This window comes from Typopeltis vanoorti, chromosome 24, assembly GCF_054136105.1.
Source record: "Typopeltis vanoorti isolate ZY-2024b chromosome 24, IOZ_Tvanoo_1.0, whole genome shotgun sequence".
NCBI classification, from domain to species: Eukaryota; Metazoa; Arthropoda; class Arachnida; order Uropygi; family Thelyphonidae; genus Typopeltis; species Typopeltis vanoorti.
This window is the reverse complement of record NC_143572.1, coordinates 31224234-31250940: the sequence shown is the minus strand read 5'-3', so window position 1 is coordinate 31250940 and position 26707 is coordinate 31224234. Positions and strand designations below refer to the sequence as shown.

The window sequence follows — 26707 nt, the reverse complement described above, 5'->3', positions numbered from 1 at the left end:
TAGGAATTGTTGGAACATCCCCCCCATATTCTCCAGATTTGGCTTCTTGTGACTTCTATCTCTTCCCGAAACTAAAACTCTTTCTCGCTGGTCAGCGTTTTTCTTCGAATCAAGAGGTGATTACATATAGAGGTATTTTACAGATCGTACTGAGAACCACTACAGGGATTGATAATGGCGCTAGAGCATCGCTGGAATACATGTATTAGTCTTAAGGGAGATTATGTTGAAACATAAAAATAATTTTGAAATTATAAATTCGGTTTTTCATTGCTAGGCCGAGAACTTTTCAGACCACCATGACACTACGAAAACTTCAATAATCTATTGGTTATCATACCGACATTATCTTACATTACTTTACAACTTGTACATTCTTTTGTTAGAGGAATCATGGAGGAATCGTTGACTTTTCCAGTCGATTTGGATTCAATATTTGGAGCACCAGGTAAGACAAACTGATTTTTATATATTAAATATCTATTATTAGAATAATAGGAACTGATCTTGATTTCAGTTACGCTTTAATAGGCTAAGGAAGTAAGTGTGTTATATATCTACTCTACATATAAAATGATAAGCTGAAATTGGAAACGGATGTGACGTCGGCTTGAAACGGATGTAGGCTGTAACGTTTTTGTGTAACGTTTTTATGTAACTTTTTTTGTAACTTTTTTATGTAACGTTTTTCTGTAACGTTTTTTCAAGTTATTTGAAACGTTTTGAAACTCAGGGAATACCTTGAGTGTCGAGTCTTCAAAATTCGATTCATCGGAATTCAAGGAGAACCGGCCTACCAGTCCGGAACACGGGGAGTTGAGCGCGTAGGCGCCAGGGGGGAGGAGGAGACCTATATATATATATATATATATATATCCAACTAAACTTACCCAACATATTCTTCTTGCGTTTACAAGCTACACTAAGAGAAAGCTATGCTCAACAATTTCAGAAGCACAAGAATAAGTCAGGCATCGAAACGAGTGTAATGTCATCACCTCAGATCCCTCAAAATCAACAGAGGACATCAACAACCAAATTCTTCACTAGTTGAATACACACATTAATTAATGACCACTAATGTGGATTACACCACTCTCGCTCCACATTAGATCCACTAGTCAACTTACTCGTCTTCGGATACAAGCTATGGCAAAGGTTTGAAGAAACTTAGGTGATCAATCTTGACATTTACAAGACATCTGATCAAATCTCTTATATAACCAAGCAATCCTACATCCCGTGCAATTAAATTTCCAGTTTCCTCTCACTGTGTAGCATCGTGATTTCCTATTTACAGATTTCTGCACCATTGGTGACATATTACAGGCTGTGCTTTCGCAGTCGATTTTCTTCTTCCGGTATTTTAAATATTACAGTATGTACTGTAAATACAAATAAGGTTTCGAGTTCGTTAACAATATATACAAATGAAACTATGCCAATAAAGTTTTATTCATTAAGAATGAATTTGACAAAAATAATATAAATAGAATACAAGGTTGATGTTTTACTCATTTCGTGAATATAACGACATTCATTCTTCTTTTTTTCTCAGATGAACTAATGTCGGCTTATCCTCTGATGAAAAATGCAAACAGTGTCTTCCTTATCTCAGTTTGCTACGTCATATTTTCCAAGACCGCAGGTCCAAAATTTATGAAAAACAGAAATCCATTTGACCTTCGCTACGTAATGGCTATCTATAACATCGTCATGGTAGCACTTAGCACAATGCTAACCATTGAAGTAAGTACAGATCTTAACAACATTTAGATTAATATAAGCAGAAATACTCCTTTTGATATAATCAACTGGATAATATGAAAGCTTCAAGCAATACATCTTTTCAGTTTTGAGAAGTAATGTATTTTGCAAGATAAAAGATGAACGAGTTATTTCAGATATCCATCATAAACGAAAAGCACAATATGAATTTACTTAAAATCATATTCAAACATCTCTATAAGGAAAACCAATGGTTTTCATTAAAGTGAGATTTGAATTTCCTTGTCAAGATAGTTGACTGAATGAGTTTTAATGATCACGGCTAACTCTCATACGAATAAACATTAAACAGCGTGCCAAATATTGCCTTAATAGTGGTAATTAATTTTATGTTCTACTTGATAAAGATTTGTTCAAGATGAGAACTGTAGGATCAAAAAGGATTTCCATGTGTAACAACCATTCTATTCCACTAATGAGTGATCATTATGATTAATTTCTGAATTAATGGTAACCATCATCATCATAATTTTGGGAGCACTACTTGCTATTTAATGTATTCATATATCCTACCATGGGTGAAACGGCATTCTCAGATTCCAGAGGTACTTATTGTCCTCTACCACCCAATTTATCGATGTGTGATACAGTGAGTATTATTGAACCACTACAATTCCTTCTTGTATGCCACTGTGCAGAAGTATTCTGCACAGTCGTATGGAATCTCTCTGCAGGAGACATGAACAGAAGTTAGGTGTAACAATAAATTTTGAGTTTATGTTATTACGAAAGCAGTAGATCGAACCCGTATCTCGTAGATAAGTGCGTAATGGGTCAGATCCTTCTATCATGGCAAAGGTGTTTATCCGAAATAGAAACAATAATTAAAAATAAACGAATAAACTACTTCATAGAATTAATAAACAAAGCTAATAAACTATAAAATATTTTATTACTTTTTGTTAATTATTTAAAATGTGTTGATTATTTAAAAAATCAATAATAATAACGAAAGAATTTCCAGTTTAAAAATGAAAGGAAAAGGTCCATCGGGTAATATCGGGAAAATCTCGATGCATTTCAAAATTTCACAAGATTTCCCTTTGACGTTATAGAAATTAATACGTAGAATGACTTTTATATTTATGAAGAAATGCTCATAAAGAAGGAAAACGAAAAACTGATATATCGTAATTACGATGGAAAGATAGTGTGATACGAGATATTAACTCGCGAGGGTGAACATCGCAGAAATTTCATAATGAATGATGAAGGCTGGAAGAAGTTTCTGAAGAGACATTTCTCACAAAGAGAGGAGCCAATGATTAGGCGATGTTCTTCCAAAAGGGAAAACGTGCAATGGAAGAAATGAAGAAATTTTCAATCAAGGATGATTTAAAGAGTAAAAAATCTCAAGAATTTACAATAAAAACTATGCAGCCTAGTTTTATTTAAGGGATTGAATTTTTTGACCAGTTACTAAAGATAAGATAGGTAAGTGCATGTTGTAATTTGCTGGACCACCTGGTAACAATTTACTCAAAAACGAACTAGAAATTTTGGATAAGAAAGGACTCCAACCACATCTATCGAAATGCAACAAAGAGAGCCGAAAATGCAGCAGTAGGAACAGCGAAATATATTGGGAAAAGATACGTGTGTAGAGGAAAATAACTATATTTCATACATCAACTGATATCATCACCTGATGATGTTATTTGATTCATGATTCAGCCAATGAATCATGTCTAATAAAACAAAATTAGAAGTGCAAATCACTTATATAATAACAACAATCACTCAATCTTTCTAGTTAATGAAATAAATAGAAAGAATACTGGTGAAATAATAATAATATTAAAGAAAAAAAAGGGAATTACTCTAGTAAATACAAGACAATTATTCCTAGACTTTTGTTTTGTAGAACACTTCCAATTATTTTCAAGTAATCTTGCTAAACTATTCAAAGCACTATTTTAATTATATCTTTAGATTCACAGTAACGTATATTAGTAAGTTACATTAGTATATTAGTATATTAGTTATACTAATGGTATAACTTCGTTTTTGTAATAAGGATATCTAAGATATTCGCAGAGCTTAAATATATTGGGTAGACAATGTATTTTCATTTTTGTATTTTTTCTTACAGTCTTTAAATGTGCTTCGAGTATCGTATCATTCATTCTTCTGTGCTTCACCCAGCATTAAGCATCCATTTGGAGTAGAGAGAGTAAGTAAACCGATTAATATATAATAAATATCTAAAAAGAAATAGCCCACTCAAGTGTTTGAGTGGTCATTCTTCTATTTAAGGATGTTCAGTTTTCTCAATTGTCTGCTGCTTCCCCAAAACAAGCACCGATGAAATTAATCTACAAATATCCAATAAACATCCTCTTCCAATTCACTCTCTGCTTTCGAGAATGCAACAGAGAAGTAAGGAATTGCTTAATGATATGTACCTAAATAAACGCGTTTTTTTATCTTTTCCTGAATATAGCTTTTAAGCTCTATATATCAATAAACCCGTAACGATACTTCCACTCAGTATGGAACTATTCAATTATATTCTTTTAAACATTTATGTATAGAACTGATAAGCAAGGAATTGGTTTTAGTATATGAAGATATGTACTCTCAATTATACTTTTATTTAGGCAGATTGTTTAGATTGATCAATATGACTTTACAAATGATAGAATAACTTCTAATTGATTCTGAAGTTGGCTATTCAATTCTAAAATTAAGGGATATTTACCATCGTAACGAGAGCCGAGATCTTTTACGATAAATTACTGTATTCTCCAATATTAGAAAGTCTACATTATATGAGTATGCTTCTGAAGTTTCTGAAAGACTTTAAACGCAGTGCTCAAATATGTTACAGAATTAAATGCTAGTCCTATTCTGATATTGCATATGAACATGTTTTGGAGCAGCGAAAGCAGTGATAGGTTTTTCAAACATTTTGCTCTCAAAATTTAAACTGTTGTTGTTGTTGTTTCTATAGATTTGATTTTCATAATGAAGTTGCTCAGTTATGACATATAAGATTTCTGGTCACACTTACACTGAGTATGTGTGTGTGTGGGTACGGAATTGTGCAAATCATAACGGACAGAAAAGTAACGTGCGCGAGTATAAAGCAAAGGATGTCTCCTAACAAATTCCTTAAATTCTAAATTACATTTAATCACCACCTTTGACATACACCGCTTAAAAGAATACTAAGTAATTTCAGGTTTAAAAGCACCCAAACATGTTTAATATGTTTGTCTGCATACTACCACCCTCATTACGACACTGACAACTTCAATTTAACAACATAGCCATAATAACTCTTCCTCACTCCTTGAATTCGGGTCCTTCCAAGCAAATCAACGGAGAGAAAAGTGTCCTACCGAGATATAGTACAGTATAGGAAGAAAAATGCGTTTTCGTGAGCTAAAAACCTTCTGCACTTTCTGAAGTGGATGAACTCTGTTTCAGTGTTACAAACTAGAACGTGGTAAGGGACTGATGGAACTGAAATAGTGCATTTTCTATTCTGAAATAATTGTTGACCATGCTGACATTGTTTCCCAGGTATGGAGAGAACTTTCCTCTTACTATTCAAGTAAGGATTATCCACATGATGCAATAATGACGACAATATGACCAGTAAATACTTAAAGCATCGTATCCTTTTAACACTTACTCTTTCAGAAGGTTAGTAATTACAAATCTTGCTGATTACTTTCACTGAAAGTAATCAGAAAGATAAACATCATTCTTAGGATGACAATGATTAACAGTATCATCAAACCATGGTACGATTCGATTCTAGGTTTCATGTAGCTGTTCTTCGTAAACCGGACTTTTAATCATTAATGAGAAAAGAAAGATTAAAGCTGATTAATATGACTGATAATTACTCAGACCTCTCACGTATTAAAAGAAAATGGATTACATCGCAATCTGGTCTAGAAAAAAGTAAGAAGAAGATGAAATTCCAGTTGCATTCCTTTGGAATTTATTAGATCAACGATTCTGGAAACACGCCATTGATATGAAAGTTTAAATAGGGCAGAGCTGCATTCTACACAGAAATGCTATCTTTTTATTTTATTATTTTACTTTTTAAGCTGGATGTTGTAATAGGTTTTTATATTTTTTGTAAGAAGAACACTGTAATATTATTGTTCATCTTTTTTTTTCTTTAGGGAAATGTAGCAGCATGGATATATATGTTTACAAAGATAATGGAACTTGCTGATACAGTAAGTATCGTCTCTCTCTAATCGTGGATTGTCTTATTGAGGTTATTGTAATTTTGCAGAAAATAAACAGTTTCATACAACAAACATTAAGCAATTTTGATAAAGCACTGAATGGACTCTCCCTGTTTCTAAAAATAATATAAAAATCTTCTTTCCCATTTATTTTTCTTATAAAGTAAATTCGTTCACTATTGAAACAATTTAACTGGATGAAACTAGATTTAAATGGAAAGAAGTTAACTGACTGCTTATTTAATAACGCAGAAACGGGACCAAGGGAAAACAAAAACACCGTTCGATCGCTATGGCTATAAGGCAACTTAGACGTGAACCATTAATGAAGTCGCTACTTTGTATGCTGCGCCATTCACATTTATATTTATTATTTAATTATGAAAAGACAAGCCTTATAAACTCAATAAGCTATACAACCTGTCCAGAACAGCGGTTTACCAAATCATCTGTACGTGAAGATAAAGAAAGAAATATCATTGAAATAATTTCAGCTGAAAGATAATCTCCTTCTGCTGCTAGGCATGATATAGAAAGTCTAAACGTGGCCTTAAGAGCATCATGGTTAGTGATATTCCAAGTGTTTATTCAGTATATATGTGTCATCCTAGTTGTCCATTGTATCACGAGTATCCAGAGGTCAACATGTTATCTAATTTTTCTAAAATTTTTTGCTGTTTTTTTTTTTGTTTGTTTCCGGAAACATTTTGAAATGTTTAACTTATCAAAAAAAGCATCTCATATGTCAGTTTAATTCATTTATTCATAAAAAATCAGGCAGGGACATTTTGATAGAAAGTATTGAATACTGAAGAAGTGCGATTTATTTATTTATCACGTGTAAGGAGACAGTTCTGGTGTGGCCCATATACAGATAGGTCTGGTACCATCTACGATGAAGCCAGTATAATGCTAATGGTTGTAACGTATTTTGGTCTGTATATTGCGTGTGTTCTCCTGGCAGTTTGTCTGGTTGCGGGACGAAAAAAAACCATAATTTCCTGTAAGTAAACCCTTACCTCACTATGAGACCGGCTAAGTCACTTTCATTTGAAAAACTGTGATAAATGTACTTCGCTTTCTAGAACGGGATTTGAACCCAGATCATTCCAATCAAAGGGAATCGTCGAAAACGACTTAGCAATGGAAGTCCTTTATTTTGATATAAAGATTTCTCACAATTCAACACTTAAACCAACTCATAATGCTCTCTTTTCGTATCCTTAAGTGCCTTTTTGTAAAGAACAGCTACAGTTTACAATTGCTTCGGTGGATGTTTGTGAAACCTGAAAACGTGAAAGCCAAATAGTCCCCAAATCCCCAAACATAGATGTTATTCTTCTGATGTGTAAGAAGTAAATTGTCCCGATAAACATACAAGAGATATTGGAAAATGACTTCGTCTGTATACGTTTTCATGAAAACTAGAAGAATGCATATATTCCCACTTGAATAATCAATAAATATTAAAATGTTTGTTTACTATTGAAAACACTATTATATATATATATATATATATATTTCTTTGTTTCACATTCTCAAACTTATATGTGTTCGAGTGTTTTTAGTTATTGTCTTTCTTTGTAGATTTTCTTTATTCTGAGAAAAAAATTTACCCATGTAAGTAACTTACACGTCGTACATCATTCAGGAACTCTTGTGGGAACGTGGATTATCATTAAATATGCTCCAGGTAAGATGAATGTAAGATTATGTTTGCTGTAGAGAGAATACTGTAGGATTAAGATTATTGTAAGATTAAAATTATTCTGAGATTATTTGCAAGATTATTAAAACTGTAAGTATATATAAAGCAACAGACGTTCTGTGTCTTAGGGAAAAAATATCGAACTGGTTCTTGGTGTAATCACTTTGTTACAAACTAAATGGGGAATAAGGAAACCAATATTGTTTATCATTTATATTTATTATTAAACGTAGAAAAACAGAATGTTGTCAAATAAGGGGCTTCCATAACCAAGACATTTAAAAAAATGAATTTGTTTTTTGTAGCGAGAATGGAGAGAACGAATTAAATCGGAATAAAAAAAAGCATTCTCTTGTAGGTGGAAGTTCCGGAATATCTTTAATGTTAAACAGCATCGTACACATGGTCATGTACACTTATTATGCATTGGCAGCATTAGGTCCACAGATGAGCAAATACACAGGCTGGAAGAAACAGCTTACCCAACTGCAAATGGTAAGTGGTTCATACAACGTAATTCATAAGACAGTTTTGTTTTAGCCACGGACAAGTATAATCATAGAAGCTATACACTATTATCAAATAATATCTTCTTCTTTGAGTTCCATTTCCTATCGGGGATCGCCGACCACCTTGGCAAATTTTGAGCGATCCTTAGCCGCTCTGAACAGTCCCGCAGAGCTTAAGCCAGTCCACTGTCTGATGTCTGCCAGCCAAGATTTTCTTCGTCCTCTTCTTCCATTTATTTTCCCATTTATAATCAATTGAAGTATCTTATATTTTTCATTACGAAGTAGGTGACCAACATAAGCAGTTTTCCTTCTTTTTATGGTATATAAAAGTTCACGTAATTTTCCCATTTGTTCCGGTGCTTCCTGATTGGATGATTTTGCTGTCCATGGGATTTTTAACATTCGTCTGTATAACCACATCTCAAAGGCTTCAAATTTTTCTATTGATGTTGTCTTCGACTTAAAGTTTCTGCACCGTACAGCAGTATAGACCATGCGTAGTATTTAACCATGCGTACTCTAAGCTCTAAATTTAAACTGCGGTTACACGATAGGATTTCATCAGGAGAAAATGTTTTCTTGCCATTTCAATTCTAACTTTTATTTCCATTTCTGGATTGCATTCTTCATTTAACCAGTGCCGAGATATTTAAACTTTGCCGCTCTTTCTATTTGTTTCCCATTTAAAGAAAGTCCTGAATTAAGAATTCGTTTCTTGCTTATGACCATGAATTTAGTTTTGATGATATTTATTTTTAATCCCCGTTTTTTCACTTTTTTCTTTCACTAGGTCAAGAAGATTTTGAAGATCCTGAATATTATCAGCCAGGAGAGCTGTGTCATCAGCATATCGGATGCTGATGACGCAGCTCATCAGCATCCGATTTGCTGATGAGCTGTGTAAATGATGAAATCATGTTACTGATGATTTCATCATTTACATTATCCTCTTCCTTTTAAGATTTTTTGAAATATGGCTTCTCAGTATATGTTAAAAAGAAGGGGTGACAGCACACATCCTTGCCTTACTTCTCGTTTGATGTTAATGGAGTCTTTAATAATGTCATCAACTTGAAGATGCCTTTTGGTTCCAATATAAGTTTTCAATGATCCTGATTACTTTACCATCTAACTCGAGACTTTACCATCTAATCCGATTCCTTTTTAATAGTGTAATCATTTTAGTATGTTGGACTTTGTCAAATGCTTTCTCGAAGTGAATGAAGCAAATGAATACTTCCTTGTTTTGGTTACTACATTTTTGGAATAAGATTTGAGAACAGAAAAGAGCCTCTGTTGTTCCCAGACCGTTTCTAAAACCGAATTGGGTTTCACTGATGGGCTTCACATTTTTTGTAGATTCTTTTTTGATTTGGTGATATTTTTTTTTGATAAAGTAGAGAGACCAAACAGAGATGATTCATCTAATATCTTGGTGTCTTTTTGTTTTCAAAATATGTTTTATGGGTTTTGTTTTTCAACATTTCCAAGTTCAACTGCGATCGAAATTATTATATGGAGAAGATCTAAGGAAACATGATGACATTTTTAAGCAATGTACACCACCAAAAGCAGAATAACTAATAAATATAATTTTAAATGCAGGATAGTCTCATTCTGGGGTTCTACGATATCATATTACAATTGTCCTTATGATCAGGAAATACTTTGATTTGATGATATAACAGCTCTCTCTCTCTATTATCAAGGACGGTTTTCTAAACACTATGTTTGGCCTTCAATACAGATTTTCTGGTTTGTATTCCTCTCCTTCCTCATTTCTCGAGCATACTCGGCGAATAATATCTTTCAAGGACAAGTCGAACATATTGAGGACATCAAGTCCATCCTTTATTTTCGAGAAAAACACAAATCGAGCAGTTTGGCAGGATTACTAGATTTTGTATGAATTTAAACTGATGGCAACTTGTTTTGGAGACTTGTCGATTAGTTGGCAGATAACTTCGCTATCATACACACTGCCAGTTTTTGTCTGGAGGGAGGCAGATTAGTGGTATGCTCCCTTTTTTCAAGTTTCACTCAAGAGGCTTGTAAACAAGCTAAAGTATTTGATGTCAGCAATAACCTGAAGCAAACTGATATGAATACCCGACAGTTTGCTCTATTCACGCAGCACTTTAGAGGTTTTATTAAAGTTCTCCTACGTGATACATTATCGCTATTATTTCTGCTCTTGGTTATTCAGATACTTGACTCATGCAAGTTTCATGTCGAGCGGAATACTCTTCACTCAGGTATTCAGAACTTCGTACCCTTTGTCCCTCCAACAACGCCAAGTCAGCAGATCTGTGGAGTTTCTACACATCATGGTCAGACCACTCTTTCCATTTTCCAGATACAGCTATGCAATGCTTAAAAAGAAGTCAACGGACTCCGCAATAGGCACGGTGCATTGTACCATGTAACGAGTCAAGCGTTTGTAGCCGCTATAAATTGGATGAATTTGATGTCCCCAAGTTAGTGCAACTGTGTCCAGGTGAAACGGTTGCGAGAAGGGAATTGACGGACTTTGAAAAACAGACACTGTGGTGGGATGTCATGCTGTAGGCATATGTGTTCAGCAAACTGTTGAAAAATTGGACCATCGCAGGTCGATAATCAGTAATACTATAGTGAGATGGATGCGCAAGGAGTCAACTGCAAGCGCCTCCTGTGGATGACGACCCATCATTTCCACCTAACGTGATCATAGGGTGCTACTGAGGATAATATGTAATACCTGCCATTCGTCGGATGACACGTTTAATGCAATGTTACGAGCATCGACTGGTACAGGAATCTGCAGAAAAACATTCAAAACCGAAGCACACCACATCGGTTTCAATTGTAGGACTGCAATATGCAAGCTCCACCTTATCCGAACCAAAATGCAGCTTCTTCTGAAAGCGTATAAAGACCATGAACAGTGGAATGTGGAAGCTTGGAAAACTGTTATGGGAAGACGAACCAGGCTATACCCTCTACCGAGCAGGTGACGGAAGTGAGTGTGGCAAATGCCCAGTTACCCTCTCTTACAAGAGAGCGTAATCCCAATTATGAAATTCAGAGATGCCGCTGTCATGATATGGTCTTGTTCTTTCTTGGTTTGGCCTCGGACCTCTATTATAGTGCCACGACCACTGAACTCCAAGAAGTATCTGAGCATTCTGAACAATGCAATGCTTCGTACGTCGTGGCGTTCTACGTTACTGACCATTCATCAAGACACTGTACCACATCATAAGGCTGTAACTGCATGGTCTGTGAACATCCAATTGACTGGTCTTCACAGACCTCTGATCTCAACCATATTGAACATCTGTGGGATGAACTGGAGGGTTGGTTGAGAGGGGATATCCGCACCACAACAGTCCAGATGACTACAAGAAGAATAGTTCAAATTCCCATTGATTGTTATCGTGCGTTTCTGGAAATTATGCCCCACATAGATTGCTGCAATCATCATATCGAATGGAGGTCCTACATCTTATTAAGGTGGGCTCCATGGCTGTATTGGTGGGGGGGGGGGGGGGTGGGGGGGGGGGGGGGTGGGGGGGGGGGGGGGTGGGGGGGGGGGGGGGTGGGGGGGGGGGGGGGTGGGGGGGGGGGGGGGTGGGGGGGGGGGGGGGTGGGGGGGGGGGGGGGTGGGGGGGGGGGGGGGTGGGGGGGGGGGGGGGTGGGGGGGGGGGGGGGTGGGGGGGGGGGGGGGTGGGGGGGGGGGGGGGTGGGGGGGGGGGGGGGTGGGGGGGGGGGGGGGTGGGGGGGGGGGGGGGTGGGGGGGGGGGGGGGTGGGGGGGGGGGGGGGTGGGGGGGGGGGGGGGTGGGGGGGGGGGGGGGTGGGGGGGGGGGGGGGTGGGGGGGGGGGGGGGTGGGGGGGGGGGGGGGTGGGGGGGGGGGGGGGTGGGGGGGGGGGGGGGTGGGGGGGGGGGGGGGTGGGGGGGGGGGGGGGTGGGGGGGGGGGGGGGTGGGGGGGGGGGGGGGTGGGGGGGGGGGGGGGTGGGGGGGGGGGGGGGTGAATGCATTATTTTGTTAGTGAGTTACTGAGAATTTCTTCTCTTGTTGGGGAGTTAATGGTAGGGTTTATGTCGTACTGAGTTAGTATATCTAGATATGTATTAGTGGTTGAAGAAGCGTGTTCAAGCATATTTATGTTAATGTCTCCTATTAGGATGAGCCTGTGTGTTGTACGGGGTTCGATGCCGCTTAGCCATGTTTCTAACTCGTGAAAAAAACCGAGTGGATTAATAATACTACTAATAATTTTTTTTACAAAGTTTATTATCCTCTTCATATATACAAAATATTTACAAATATACAATTGAAGTATTACTATTACATTTTTGTTCTTTACAAATATTCAGTATTTAATGTTAAGTGAATATCTTATTTAAATACATAAATAATAATAACTAACAATGTATTTTCCATTTTTCCATACATATTTACAATTATTCATTTCATGTGTTAAGAGAGAGAGATTTTTCATATTAATGATATTGGTTGTGGAATAATTTTTTTAGATAAATATACATAATTTTTTTCCAGCATTTTATCATTTGCATTCATATTTTCATCTGCAGTTCAATTAATTCTCAAATTATATCCATAATTTATTTTTTGGTATCAGCAGGGAATGATGAATGGATTCATTTCACTTTTTCACAATGCTATTTTTAAATTGAAAATAATATTAATAATACTTTTTTTATGAATAATAACACTGTATTTTCCGTTTTTTCACATACATATTTACAATGATTAATATAATATGCTTAGAGTAATCTCTTTCATTTTGACAATATTGGTTATGGATTAAATTTATATAAATATATATACTAGTTTTTTTTTCTACATTTTATCTATTGCATTCATATTTCAAAATTAACAACAAATAATAATAATTTTTTTTCCTCCATTTTTTTATTACATTACATACATTTGTTACAATTATTGCATACATTACATACATTTGATTACATATCATACAACATTACTTACATTTGTTTACATTTGTTAAATAATAATAATAATTTTTTTTTTATTGTTCCTTCAAATATTTACATATGTACAATGATCATCTCTTCAGTATATTATTTTACAAGGTTCAGCACTTTGTGCTACATATAATGAGATTTAAATAATTTGAAAAGGTGTGATATACAACAGTATTTACGCATATGCAATCTAAATATTATATTTCCTTATTCTCACAAACATACAGTATAAACTCATGATTTACATTTAAAAGAATTTTTTTTTTACATTGCATACATTTGTTACAGTTATTATATACATTACAGACATTTATTTACATGTGATATTTACATTACGTACATTGGTTTACTTATAATACATACATACATTGGTTTTCATGTGATACGTACATTAAATGCATTTGGTTACATATGATACATCTTGGACGAGAACTAATTTCTTTGCTTTCATGCTCGAAGCTTATATGTAAGCTTATCTGAGGATGACACCAGTTGGTTATTATGTATTTTTTTTTTTTTTTTTTTTGCTGTGTTGGGAAGCTACAAAATCTATGATTGAGAAATTCGCGCGCGCGCACACACGCACACACACACACACACACACACACACACACACACACACACACACACACACACACACACACACACACACACACACACACACACACACACACACACACACACACACACACACGCACGCACGCACGCACGCACTCACTCACTCACTCACTCACTCACTCACACACACACACGCACGCACGCACGCACGCACGCACGCACTCACACACACACACACACACACACACACACACACACACACACACACACACACACACACACACACACACACACACACACACACACACACACACACACACACACACACACACACACACACACACACACACACACACAAAATAACTTGGAATGTATTGATGAGTTGCTGAACTGAAAGCCTGAACGAATATATTGTGTTTCATTAAGTTTGTATGGTATTTTTGGTGTGTGTTTCTTGTTCATAGCATGTCCTTATAGCTCTTTTCAGGCTCTTGTAGTTTGTAAGGTTTCTGTATTCAAACGGTAATTTGTTTATCATGTCTGGGATGTAGAAGTTTCGCGTGGCCTTTCCGTAGTGATTATTGTATTTATATGTGATATAATTAGTAGTCTGAGGTCTTGTTATACGGTATGTATTTCTAACTGTCCTGTAGTTGGCATCGAAATAATATTTTAGCAAAGCTGCATAGTGACATAAGTGTTTTGCTGCCAGTATTTTATGTTCTGACATTGCAGTGTATATAAAGTCGTTATTGTCTCTTTGTTCTCAAAAGATCGGTTTTATCATTTTGTACTGTAGCAACATTAATCTATTTAATTTGTAGGGTGCACAGAAAGCAGAAGTTGTTATAGCGTATCTTAGTATATTTTGGCATAGTGCTTTGTATATTAGTGTTTTTAGGCGTATGGGAACTATGTCGTTTAACCTGTAGAGTTTGCCACTTATTGTTCGGAGTTTGTTGTGTAGATGGTTGTGTAGATGTGGCTATTCCAGTTCATATTTGCATCGAAGTAAATTCCAAGGTATAGTATTACAATATTACAATATTACAAACAGCAAAACCACTACAATCACTCAGTTTCAACCTGAGTGATTGTAGTGGTTTTGCTGTTCTGTGTGTTTTTTATGTTGGAAAGTGGATGTTGGATGGTTATATATTTGTTATCAACTGGTCGAGTAAGTGGATTTCTGAATATCATTAATTTTGTCTTTTCTTAGTTTAGGTGTATGGAGTTTTTCGTTAGCCAGTCTATGATCAGATTTATATCATGTTGCATATTTGTTTGGGCTATGCTTGCGTTATTATGGATGGATATTATTGCAGTATCGTCTGCGTATTGGAATATCTTACCTTTGAGTGGTAACCGATTAATATCGTTCGTGTAAATGTTGAATAGAGTTGGGGAGAGTACAGCTCCCTGTAGCACTCCACAGGTTACTTGTAGCTCTCTGCTTCGGTTTGATCCGATGCGTGTGATATGCTTTCTATGTTGGAGGTAGTTTGTAAACCACCTGTGAAGAGGCCCGTCTATTCCAAAATGCCTCAGCTTTTCTAACAAGGTTTGATGTGTAAGTGTATCGAATGCTTTAGTTAGATCTATAAAGACTACCATGGCAATTTTGTTTTTGTCTAAGGCGGTATTAATTACGTCTGTAAAGTTTTAGGATAGGACAAACTAGTTGCATGTTGCTTTATATATTTAGCTCTGATACCAACTATTCCTGGGCCTTTGTTTGGTTTGATTTGATGTATTGCTGAGAGAAGTTCTGCTTCTTTTATGGTTAGGAACCATAATGTCTGTTTTGATTGCGGTCCAAGTGGAGGATCTCGTTTTGTGATTGGGGGAATATTTCTGTGCAGTTCTTGGATGGAGTCTGCAAAGTATTGGTTAAAGTCATTTGCTAGTTGTTGGATCGGTTTTGCGTCTTTCATGAGGCTGTGTTTTATGGTTTCGGTGGCGGTGGTGTTGGGAAGAAAATCTAGCATCTCATTGAACAGATGCCAGGTTTGTTTCATGTTGTTTTGTGTGGAGGTTAGTTTGTCTCTGTAGTAGCTTCTTTTTGCATTTCTGATTTGTGTTGTAAGGCGATTCCTTGTTATCTTATATTCAGTTTTTAAAGTTGTGTTATTTGGATATCGCTTTAATTCTTTCCATAAAGCGTCCTTTCTGTGTATTTCTAGGATTAGGTTTTGTGTTATCCAAGGATTTTGTGTTGTTTTTGAACGAATTCGGACTTTCTTTGTGGCTTTCTTATATATTTCCTCCAGTGTGAGTTTAATGTTGTTGAATAAGATATCTGCTGAATCTGAAGCCAGGTGTTCCCAGTCTGTTTTTCTTATTTCGTGGTTGACTATTTATTCGTCTATTATTGTTTTCTGTCGTTTTTCTTCTGTGGGACATTGCATGGGTAATTGTCTTGGTGTGCAGGATTAGAGCGGTGAAGTAATGGTCTGCTACTTTGCACTTTATGACTGATGCAGTGTAACTATTTGGTGGTGCTCGGACGTTTATATGATCTAGACAGGGGGCAGTGATAATATTTCCGAATATTTCTTCTCTAGTACATGATGTTATTGTTGGTATTAGATTATACATGGATAGTGTGTCTAGGTATTGTACAATGTTGTTCTGGTTTTCATTTGCAATATTTATGTTTATGTCGCCAATTATCATTAGGTGTTCGGTTGAGCATATTTCTTGGCTTGAAAGCCAGCAATTGAGTTCATGCAAGAATTTTATCATGTTTAGGTTTGGTGGCCTGTAAATAGCATTTAGTATTATGGCCTAACTTTAAAACTAGGTCTCTGAGATTTTCTGTGGATGCAGTTTCTGGAAGATTGTTTATGACAAGATCTTTATGTTGCTGTTGATTTAAAAGTTCGTATTGTAGTTTTGGGGAATTAAGTTCTTGACAGAGTTCAGATGTGTCTTTCATCATTTTGTGTTGCTTGTCAGTTAGTACGTTAATGCTGATTTTGATGTCTTTTACCGTTTGCAAAACTTCTTCGACTGTTTAATTATTATATTTAACAAACTCTTCATATTCGCTAATTAGTTTTGTCATTTGTTCGTTCTGTTGATCAAAGAGTTCTTGAGCAAGATCTAATAAGCTGGTTTTTATATCCTCTGAACCTTTTTCTAGTAATAAATTTACGGAATTCAAATTATAAGACTCACTTTTATTTTTTGTCTGTTCAGTTCATCGTCCGATTTTGCCTCTAGTGTAATCGGTTGCGCCGTGGATGGCAGCATTTCTTTATTCTCTCTGCAGTATACGCACTTACATTCCTCTCGTTTGTCATTGGATTTGAGTTGCCATGTTGTTTCTGAAATTTGAGAACATGTAAAGTGAAAATTCCTAAGGCATTTCCTGTAGGTTATATGACTTCCCTCTGACGATAAATCCTTCAGGTTCTTCTGCACTTCATGACTCACCTTTCTTCCCTTGAGCAACTGTAAAGATGGCGATGGCCTTTGTTCTTCGCTCACTGGTAACCACGGTGAACTCTGTTCAATTTTCAGCGCACTCAAAATTCGGATTCCACTTGGACAATTTCGGTGAATTATATTTCATTGTCTTCAGCGTGATAAGTAGAATCACTTTATGACACTTTTAAATTAAAAACAGAAGTTAGAACCACTTTAAAACTATAAAAAACTGGAGCAGCGATACCAGCGTGCAGCCGTTCGTATCCTTACACGGCGACCTCTAGGTCATAATAATAATAATAATATATATTTTTTTTAAACATTTTATTATGTCTCAGTATAAATTACATACAATAATAATATTTACAATATTTACAATAAGGATTATACAGAATTTTTGAATTTGGAATATATATAATAATAATAATAATAATAATAATTTTTTTTTTTTTTTTGTTCTTTTAAATATTTACATATGTACAATGATCATCTATTCAGTATATTATTTTACAAGGTTCAGCACTTTGTGCTACATATAATGAGATTTAAATTGTAATGACGATAACAGTTTTTTTTTATATAACAATCATAATAATAATTTACAGTTATATTGTTCAGAGTTACATAAGTTGTATAATATTACATGTTGTGGTTTACTATTTTTTTTTTCAAGTTTGAAAAGGTGTGATTATACAACAGTATTTACACATATGCAATCTGAATATTATGTGTCCTTATTTTCACAAACATACGGTGTAAACTCATGATTTACTTTTAAGATAATTTTTTTTACATTGCATACATTTGTTATAGTTATTATATACGTTACATACATTTGTCATAATTATTATATACATTACATTCATTTGTTTACATATGATACATTACTTACATTTGTTTACATGTGATATTTACATTACGTACATTGGTTTACATATAATACATACATTGGTTTTCTTGTGATACGTACATTACATGCATTTCGTTACATATGATACTTCTTGGATGAGAACTAATTTTTTTTCCTTTCATCTTCGAAGCTTAAATGTAAGCTTATCTGAGGATGACACCAGTTGGTTATTATGTTTTTTTTTTGCTGTGTTTGGATTCTACGGAATCTATGATTGAGAAATTCGCACGCGCGCACTCACACGCACACGCACTCACGCACCCCCCCCCACACACACACAATAAATTGGAATGTACTGATGCGTCGCTGAACTGGAAGCCTGAGCGAATATATTGTGTTTCATTAAGTTTGTATGGTATTTTGGGTGCGTGTTTCTTGTTCGTAGTATGTCCTTAGAGCTCTTTTTAGGCTATTGTAGTTTGTAAGGTTTCTGTATTCAAAAGGTAATTTGTTTATCATGTCTGGGATGTAGAAGTTTCGCGTGGCCTTTCCGTAGTGATTATTGTATTTATATGTGATATAATTAGTAGTCTGAGGTCTTGTTATACGGTATGTATTTCTAACTGTCCTGTAGTCGGCATCGAAATAATGTTTTAGCAAGGCTGCATAGTGACATAAATGTTTTGCTGTCAGTATTTTGTGTGTTCTGATATTGCAGTGTATATAAAGTCGTTCTTGTCTCTTTGTTCCCAAAAGATCAGTTTTGTCATTTTGTAGGGTGCACAGAAAGCATACGTTGTTATAGCGTATCTTAGTATATTTTGGCATAGTGCTTTGTATATTAGTGTTTTTAGGCCTATGGGAACTATGTCTTTTAACCTGTAGAGTTTGCCACTTATTGTTCGGAGTTTGTTGTGTAGATGTTTTATATGGCTATTCTAGTTCATATCTGCATCGAGGTAAATTCCAAGGTATCGTACTGTTTCAACCTGAGTGATTGTAGTGGTTTTGCTGTTCTGTGTGTTCTTTGTGTCGGAAAGTGGATGTTGGATGGTTATATATTTGTTATCAACTGGTCGAGTCAGTGGATTTCTGAATATCATTAATTTTGTCTTTTCTGAGTTTAGGTGTATGGAGTTTTTCGTGAGCCAGTCTATGATCAGATTTATATCATGTTGCATATTTGTTTGGGCTATGCTTGCGTTATTATGGATGGATATTATTGCTGTATCGTCTGCGTACTGGAATATCTTACCTTTGAGTAGTAACTGATTAATATCGTGCGTGTAAATGTTGAATAGTGTTGGGGACAGTACAGCTCCCTGTGGCACTCCACAGGTTACTGGTAGCTCTCTGCTTCGGTTTGATCCGATACGTGTGATATGCTTTCTATTTTGGAGGTACTTTGTAAACCACCTGTGAAGAGGCCCGTCTATTCCAACATGCCTCAGCTTTTCTAACAAGGTTTGATGTGTACGTGTATCGAATGCTTTGGTTAGATCTATAAAGACTTCCATGGCTATTTTGTTTTTGTCTAAGGCGGTATTAATTACGTCTGTAAAGTCTTCCAAGAGAGATGTTGTTCCCTTATTTTTCTGAAAACAATATTGTGTTTTGGGGATAATATTAAAGATCTCAGTGTATGCTGTGAGTTTCTTCAGTATGATCCGCTCCATAATTTGATTGAGAATTGGTAATGTTGCTATGGGTCGGTAATTGCTGATTAAATTTCTGTTTCCTTGTTCGTATATGGCTGTAATTATGGCGGTCTTTAGCATACTTAGTATCTGTCCTGTTTTAAATATTTTATTTATTAGTTTTAGTAGGATAGGACTTAAACTAGTTGCATGTTGCTTTATATCTTTAGGTCTGATACCATCTATTCCTGGGCCTTTGTTTGGTTGGATTTGATGTATTGCTGAGAGAAGTTCTGCTTCTTTTATGGTTGGGAACCATAATATCTGTTTTGATCGCGGTCCAAGTGGAGGGTCTCGTTTTGTGATTGGGGGAATATTACTGTGAAGTTCTTGGATGGATTCTGCAAAGTATTGGTTAAAGTCATTTGCTAGTTGTTGGATAGGTTTTGCGTCTTTCATGAAGCTGTGTTTTATGGTTTCGGAGGCTATAATAATAATAATAATAATAATAATAATAATAATAATAATAATAATAATAATAATAATAATAATAATAATAATTTTTTATAACATTTTATTATGTCTCAGTATAAATTACATACAATAATAATATTTACAATATTTACAATAAGGTTTATACAGAAGTTTGGAATTTAGAATTTTAGAGCCTGTGTAGCTCAGCGGATGTGGGGTTTGCACACCGCCGAGCTTTGCCGCACGAAGGAAGACTTGGTTTCGAGTGTAGTCGGCGACTAGAGGAAATTTTTCTAAGCCTTTTTTCGACCGGTTCCCGAGTTAGTCGATCTCTGGCACAGGTAAGCAGGTTTTTCCTCCCGGAAACTCGGGTTTTTCGTCCTGTAAACTGAAGAAAATCGGCCTTAGAACCCACATTATTTCAGACATTAAATATATTGTGTTAGGGTTAGGGACCACGAGATGGCGGCACATTTGAGCCGTCTCTCTTCCCTGCGTACCGCTTAATTAGCGATAGCCTTGGGCCATCTCTCTCTGATTGGGTACCAGTGGAGATTGAACTGCCCACTCAGTCTCCAAAAGTTAGATAGGGCTAAATGGCCTCGCCTACTCCCGTATACGGGAATAAAATGGCGTTAGCTGATTTTTTTTTTCTTTTGATTAATAATAATAATAATAATAATATATTTTTTTATTTTTTATAAACGACTTATTTATTTTTACAATGAAAATGATAAGGTTTACAATCACACAGAGTATCTGCACACACACAATGAAAAACATATTATCTTTTCTGTACAGTACGAAAATTCGATATACAAAATGCAGAGTACATTTTATAAATAAGAATATATATTTTTTTAAACTAGCTAAATATGGATTGGCACCAATGTGCACACAATTCACGATACAATGCAGTAATGCAACTTACACACGCAATTCAATAATAATAATAATAATTTTTTTTTTTTACATTTTATTATGTCTTAGTATAAGTTACATACAATAATAATATTTACAGTATTTACAATACGGATTATGCATAATTATTTTTATTTTTATTTTTTTTATTTTTTATGTCTCGGATGAATTGCATACATAGTTGCTGTAGTAATTATATGTATGTAATATTTATAATGCATTACAAGTGTGTATAACAGATACTTGCAAGTTAGTAATTTTCTTCCTCGAAGCTTAGCAGAGCTTATCTGAGGAAGATAATAGATGACAGAGGGTGGTGGTTTCATATTTGTGTTCCTATAGTGGTCACAAGCCAGGTGTTGATTTTACTGTTTGTTGGTACGTGCTTGAAAGACTTCGCTTGCTATTACAGTTTAACTTTTTTTATGCAAATAGGGTTGGATTTAGACATGGTGTGTTTGTTTCTTTGTGTTCTTGTAGTGAGAGTTTTTTTGGGAGGGGGGGTTGGCGTAGGTTTTTGTGTGTGTGTATGTGTGGTGGGGGAGAGAGAAACAGGAATTGCTCTAATTTTTATTCTCACTATAATATTTATATAGTGCCTGTTTCAGTTCTCTGTATGTTCCAGGTTTCTGTTGTCGAACGGCAGTTTGTTTATCATGTCAGGTACGTAGAAGTTTCGGGTGGCTTTGCCGTTTTGATTGTTGTACTTATATGTTATGTAGTTTGTTGACTGTGGACTTGTTATTTGATATGTTGTTCTGGTTACTCTATATGTTGGGCTGTAGTAGTGTTTTAACATTACTGTGTAGTGGCGTAAGTGTTTCACCTTAAATATTTTGTGTTTTGTCCATGCTTCCTGCATAAGAGTGGGTTGTTCCCAGAATATCAGTTTTATCATTTTATCTTGCAACCATTGTAGCCTGTTAAGTCTGTAGTCTGCGCAGAATGCGTATGATGTGATTGCATATCTTAAAATGTTTTCACATAATGCTTTAAAGATTAGTATTTTTATGTGGGTTGGGGCAATATCTTTTAATCTGTATAGTTTGCTTGCTATTATCCTAAGCTTGGTATGTAGGTAGTTTGTATGGCTATTCCAACTTTGATCTGCATCGAAGTGAACTCCAAGGTAGCGTGTTGTTTTCACCTGTGTGATGGTTGTGATTTTAGGTTCTGCACTTTGTGTATAGGAGGATGAATGTTTGATTGTGAGATATTTAGTTTCTATGGGCAGGATTTGGGGGTTTTTGAATATCATTAGCTTGGTTTTTCCATGGTTTATATATATGCCGTTTTCGGTTAACCAGTTAGTGATTTGATTGATGTCGTGTTGCATATTTTTGTAAGCGATTTTTGCAGTGTTGTGAATGGATACTATGGCAGTGTCGTCTGCATACTGGAAGATTTTACTTTTTAGGGGGAGTTGGCTTATGTCGTGTGTGTATATGTTAAATAGAATGGGAGATAGGACAGCTCCTTGCGGTACTCCACAGGTTACATGTACCTCTTTGCTGTGTGCTGATCCTATACGTGTGATGTGCTTTCTGTTTTTCGTGTATGCTTTAAACCACTGGAGTAGACGACCTCCAATTCCGATATGGGTAAGTTTCGTTAACAAGGTTTTATGTATTAGTGTGTCAAATGCTTTTGTTAGGTCAATGAATACCACTAATGTTTTTCTGTTTTTATCCAATGCAGCGTTTATTAGATCTGTGAAATCTTCCAGGAGTGTTGCTGTTCCTTTATTTTTTTGAAAGCCATTATTGTGTTTTGGGTATGATTTGAAAATTTTCAACGCATGTGGAGAGTTTCTGATGTACAATGCGCTCCATGATTTGGTTGATTACAGGCAGCGTGGCGATAGGTCTGTAATTACTTATTATGTTTCTTTTTCCCTGTTTGTGTATGGGTGTGATTAATGCAGGCTTCAGTGTTTCAAGTATGTGTCCCGTTTCGAAGATTTTATTTAAAAGTTTTTGTATAACTGGAAGTAGATCGGTTGAGTGTTTCTTGATGTCTTTTGGTCTGATTCTGTCTATCCCCGGTCCTTTGTTAGGATTTATTTGTTGAATTGGCAGTGATAGTTGTTATTTTGTTACTGTGGGGAACCACATCGACTGGGTTGCTCGTGGACCTAGTGGAGAATGTTCGTATGTGTGAGGAAAGGTTGTTTCTTGTAGCTTTTGGACAGAGTTCACAAAGTGCTGATTAAAGTTGTTTGCCAACTGTTTGAGGGATTTGGGGTCGCAGGCAAAGCTGTGTTTTATTGTTTCTGTGGCAGTGGTTCTGTGTATATTGTCCAGCATTTCATTAATCAGGTGCCAGGTTTCCTTTATATCATTCTGTGCTGTTGTTAATTTGTTGCTGTAATAGTTTCTTTTTGCCGTTCGAATCTGGGTTGTTAGGAGATTCCGTTTTCTTTTGTATTCAGCTTTTAAAGCGATATTGTTTGGTGACTTCTTAAGTTGTTTCCATGGGGCATCTTTTCTTTGTATGTCTGTTAGTATGTTGTCTGTTATCCATGGATTTTGTTTCGTTTGGGAGCGTATTTTTATTTTTGTTAATGCTTTGTTGTATATTTTGTTAAATGCAAGTTTAAGATTATTATATACAGCTTCAGCAGAGTCTAAAGATGCTATCTGCATCCAGTCAGTTTTTCTGATTTCATCGTTCACTATTGCTTCGTTTACAATGCTATGATACTGTTTTGTAGTCTCAGTGATTTTTATGGGTTCTGGTTCAGTGTGTAACAGCAATGCTGTGAAATAATGGTCTGCTAGTTTGCATGTTATGACGGCTGCTGTGTGGCTGTTAGGAGGGGCCCTTATATTTATATGATCAATGCAGGTTGAGGTTGTTGTGTTTCCGACTATCTCTTCTCGTGTATACGACTGTATGGATGGGGTTATGTTATATGCCGATAATAGGTCTAGGTATTGTTCTGTGTTGTTATTTATGTTTCTAATGTTTATATTAATGTCTCCTATTATTATCAAGTATTTTGAGGTGCCTACTTTCGTGGCTGAAAGCCATCTTTTAGTTCTTCTAGGAATTTTGTGGTGCTTAAGTTGGGTGGTCTGTATATTGCGTTTAATATCAGGGAGTTTTCTTGTTTGATGTTTTTAATTTCGATGCATATGTTTTCTGCGTATTCTAATTTATAGTTTATTTCTGTTACTTCTAGTTTATGTTTGGTAAATATTATTATACTACCGCCTCGTTTTGTTTGTCTGCAGTGTTTGTGTTGTTGGAAGTGTGGCATTTGGTAGGAGGATGCCTCTTCGTTTGTCGTAGATACTTCAGTCAGTATTAAAATGTCTATTTCATCTATATCTTCCTTCAGATAAGCTTGCAGGGTCAGCCAGTATTTTTGAATGCTTCTGATGTTGATGTGGAGAATAGATAGTCCTTTTTTGGGGATTGTCAGTTGTTTCCATTCTGATATTGATTTCAGAATGTGGCAGTTATCATGTTCCAGGGTGATTACGTCTGCTTGATGGTGTGCGTTCATGTTGGTTGGGGTGCTGGTCCTTCTTTAAGGGTTGTCAATATTCCTTTCAATGTGTCAGCCTGTTGAGGTCATCTACGGATTTTATTTCGATTGATTTTGAGTCTTGTGTCTTTCTAAGGAATATTTTGCTGTCTCTTATCCATATAAACTGGTAATTGTTTTCTGTTTTTACTTTCCTTGCTTGGTAGAATATTTTCTGATAGTGTGGAGTAAGGTATTCAGACAAGTATATTGGGGTGTTGTCGTGGTCTCCTTTCAGATCCTTTACTACTGGATTTTTAATCCTGCTAGCTTTTATAAGTGTAGTTTTTGTTAGGCTGTTGGTGAGTCGCACTACGACGCGAGAAGGACGGGTATTATTTTCTCTTTTCCTTTTTTGTGGTAACCGATGCACTGACTGGATGTCTCTTGGTTCAATGGGGGAGCCGATTTTTTGGCTTAGTTGTATTACAATAATAATAATAATAATAATAATAATAATAATAATAATAATAATAATAATAATAATAATAATAATAATAATAATAATTTTATTAGTAATAGTAATTTAATTAATTAGTAATAGTAATTTATTGATTGCTAAAATATTTACACATACAATAGACATCTTGATTGACGTTGCAACTTATAATTTTACAGAATTCAGCTCTAAGTGCTGTATTTTCTACATCGATTTCAACTAAAATTTTAATAGTATTTTTTGCCTCTATATTATGTATTTACAACACATGTTCTTCCAATGTTAACAATGAAAATTATTCAGAATTCTTGTATAATAATTTTTAATGATAAGAATAATTTATTACATTATTTTTTCATGTTACATAAGAGCATTATATTAATGATATTATCACATAATAATCAGTATCTTCAGTATCTTCTTTATTGTTCTATACGTTACTAACCGTTTTATTACATAATCTGTTTCTTTGGTTATAAGGATTACATGTGGTTGAGTGAGACGAGTTAATCCCACCTACTTTGAAGCTTGGGTTAGCTTTTGTGAAGAGAGGCGATATAGTCTTCACTATTTATCTTGCTGCTCCTGTTAATGTATGGGATGATGGCATTGGATGTTGGTGATTTGTGATGTGTATATTAGTGTTGATGGTTTCTTAACTTTGTTGGTATATTTTCCAGAGTTCGTGTTTTAATGTTCTGTACTTATCTATGTGTTTTAAATTTCTTGATTGGTTATTGAGTTGCGTGGGTATCTGATGTGATCTCGCAAAAGAACCGTATGAATTGTAGAAGGGTGTAGGGATGTAGAGAGTTGTTGTAGGTCGTGTTATAATATGTTTATTATGTTATATTAAAATTTTATTATGTTATATGAAAACATTTATTATGTTATAATAAAATGATGGTGAAGAAGTCACGCCACGTCTGGCTGCCTGGCAAATGGTGCATCAATTGAACGGGAAAAAATTGTATATCATGGAGATAGATGGCTTGGAAATAGAATGTTTGATTTCTTTTCTTATTACTAAACCAGTTGATAGTGATAACCGCGCAGGACATTACATAAATTACACATAAAATAGTAAATAATGATCAGTAATATTAAAAACAATCTTAATGAGAAAAAATCCTTGTCTGCTGCTACCAATTTATTGATATTTGGCTCTGTCAGCAGCATTATAAAATCACCGCGATCAGCTATTTGCAGTCTGTTTCGTTTTTAGACAAAAAGATTTGTGACTGCACTGACCACACGTTTCATTAAATATGATGTTGAAATTGCGATTAGAAACATTTTTACTACAGCCCACAATCCAGGATAAAGTATGGGCATCTGCTTTTGTAACAAGAACTGTTGGTACGCGTTTAGGAATTTTAATTTCAATTACTCATTTGTTGTTACTTTTATTAGTTCTTCTTGTAATTGAAAAGCTTCGTCTGTGTTTGTACTTGAAAATGGGTCCAAAACCCAATCGGGTATTTTCATTTCAAGAATATCTTTAAATCGTTGGTTGAAATCACAATGGAGAGCTTCCAAGTACTGACAATAGCTAAGCATGTCTTCGTCATATTTTTCCACTGTGAAGATTCGAAAAATGACTGAATTTTCCTCGTCCTAAGTTTCGTTTGTATAGGAGACGTTTAGA

General features: G+C 35.4%; 1 protein-coding gene across 1 annotated transcript; it reads left to right on the top strand.

Annotated features, from left to right (window-relative positions):
* Positions 1 to 390: 390 nt before the first annotated feature.
* Positions 391 to 26564, top strand: LOC150093072 (very long chain fatty acid elongase 7-like). The gene is made up of 7 exons (XM_090414145.1): positions 391 to 448; positions 1559 to 1749; positions 3881 to 3961; positions 5934 to 5990; positions 7590 to 7695; positions 8069 to 8205; positions 26367 to 26564. The coding sequence occupies exons 1-7, from the start codon at positions 394 to 396 to the stop codon at positions 26562 to 26564; spliced, it is 825 nt and encodes a 274-aa protein (XP_090270271.1). The 5' UTR covers positions 391 to 393.
* Positions 26565 to 26707: the final 143 nt, after the last annotated feature.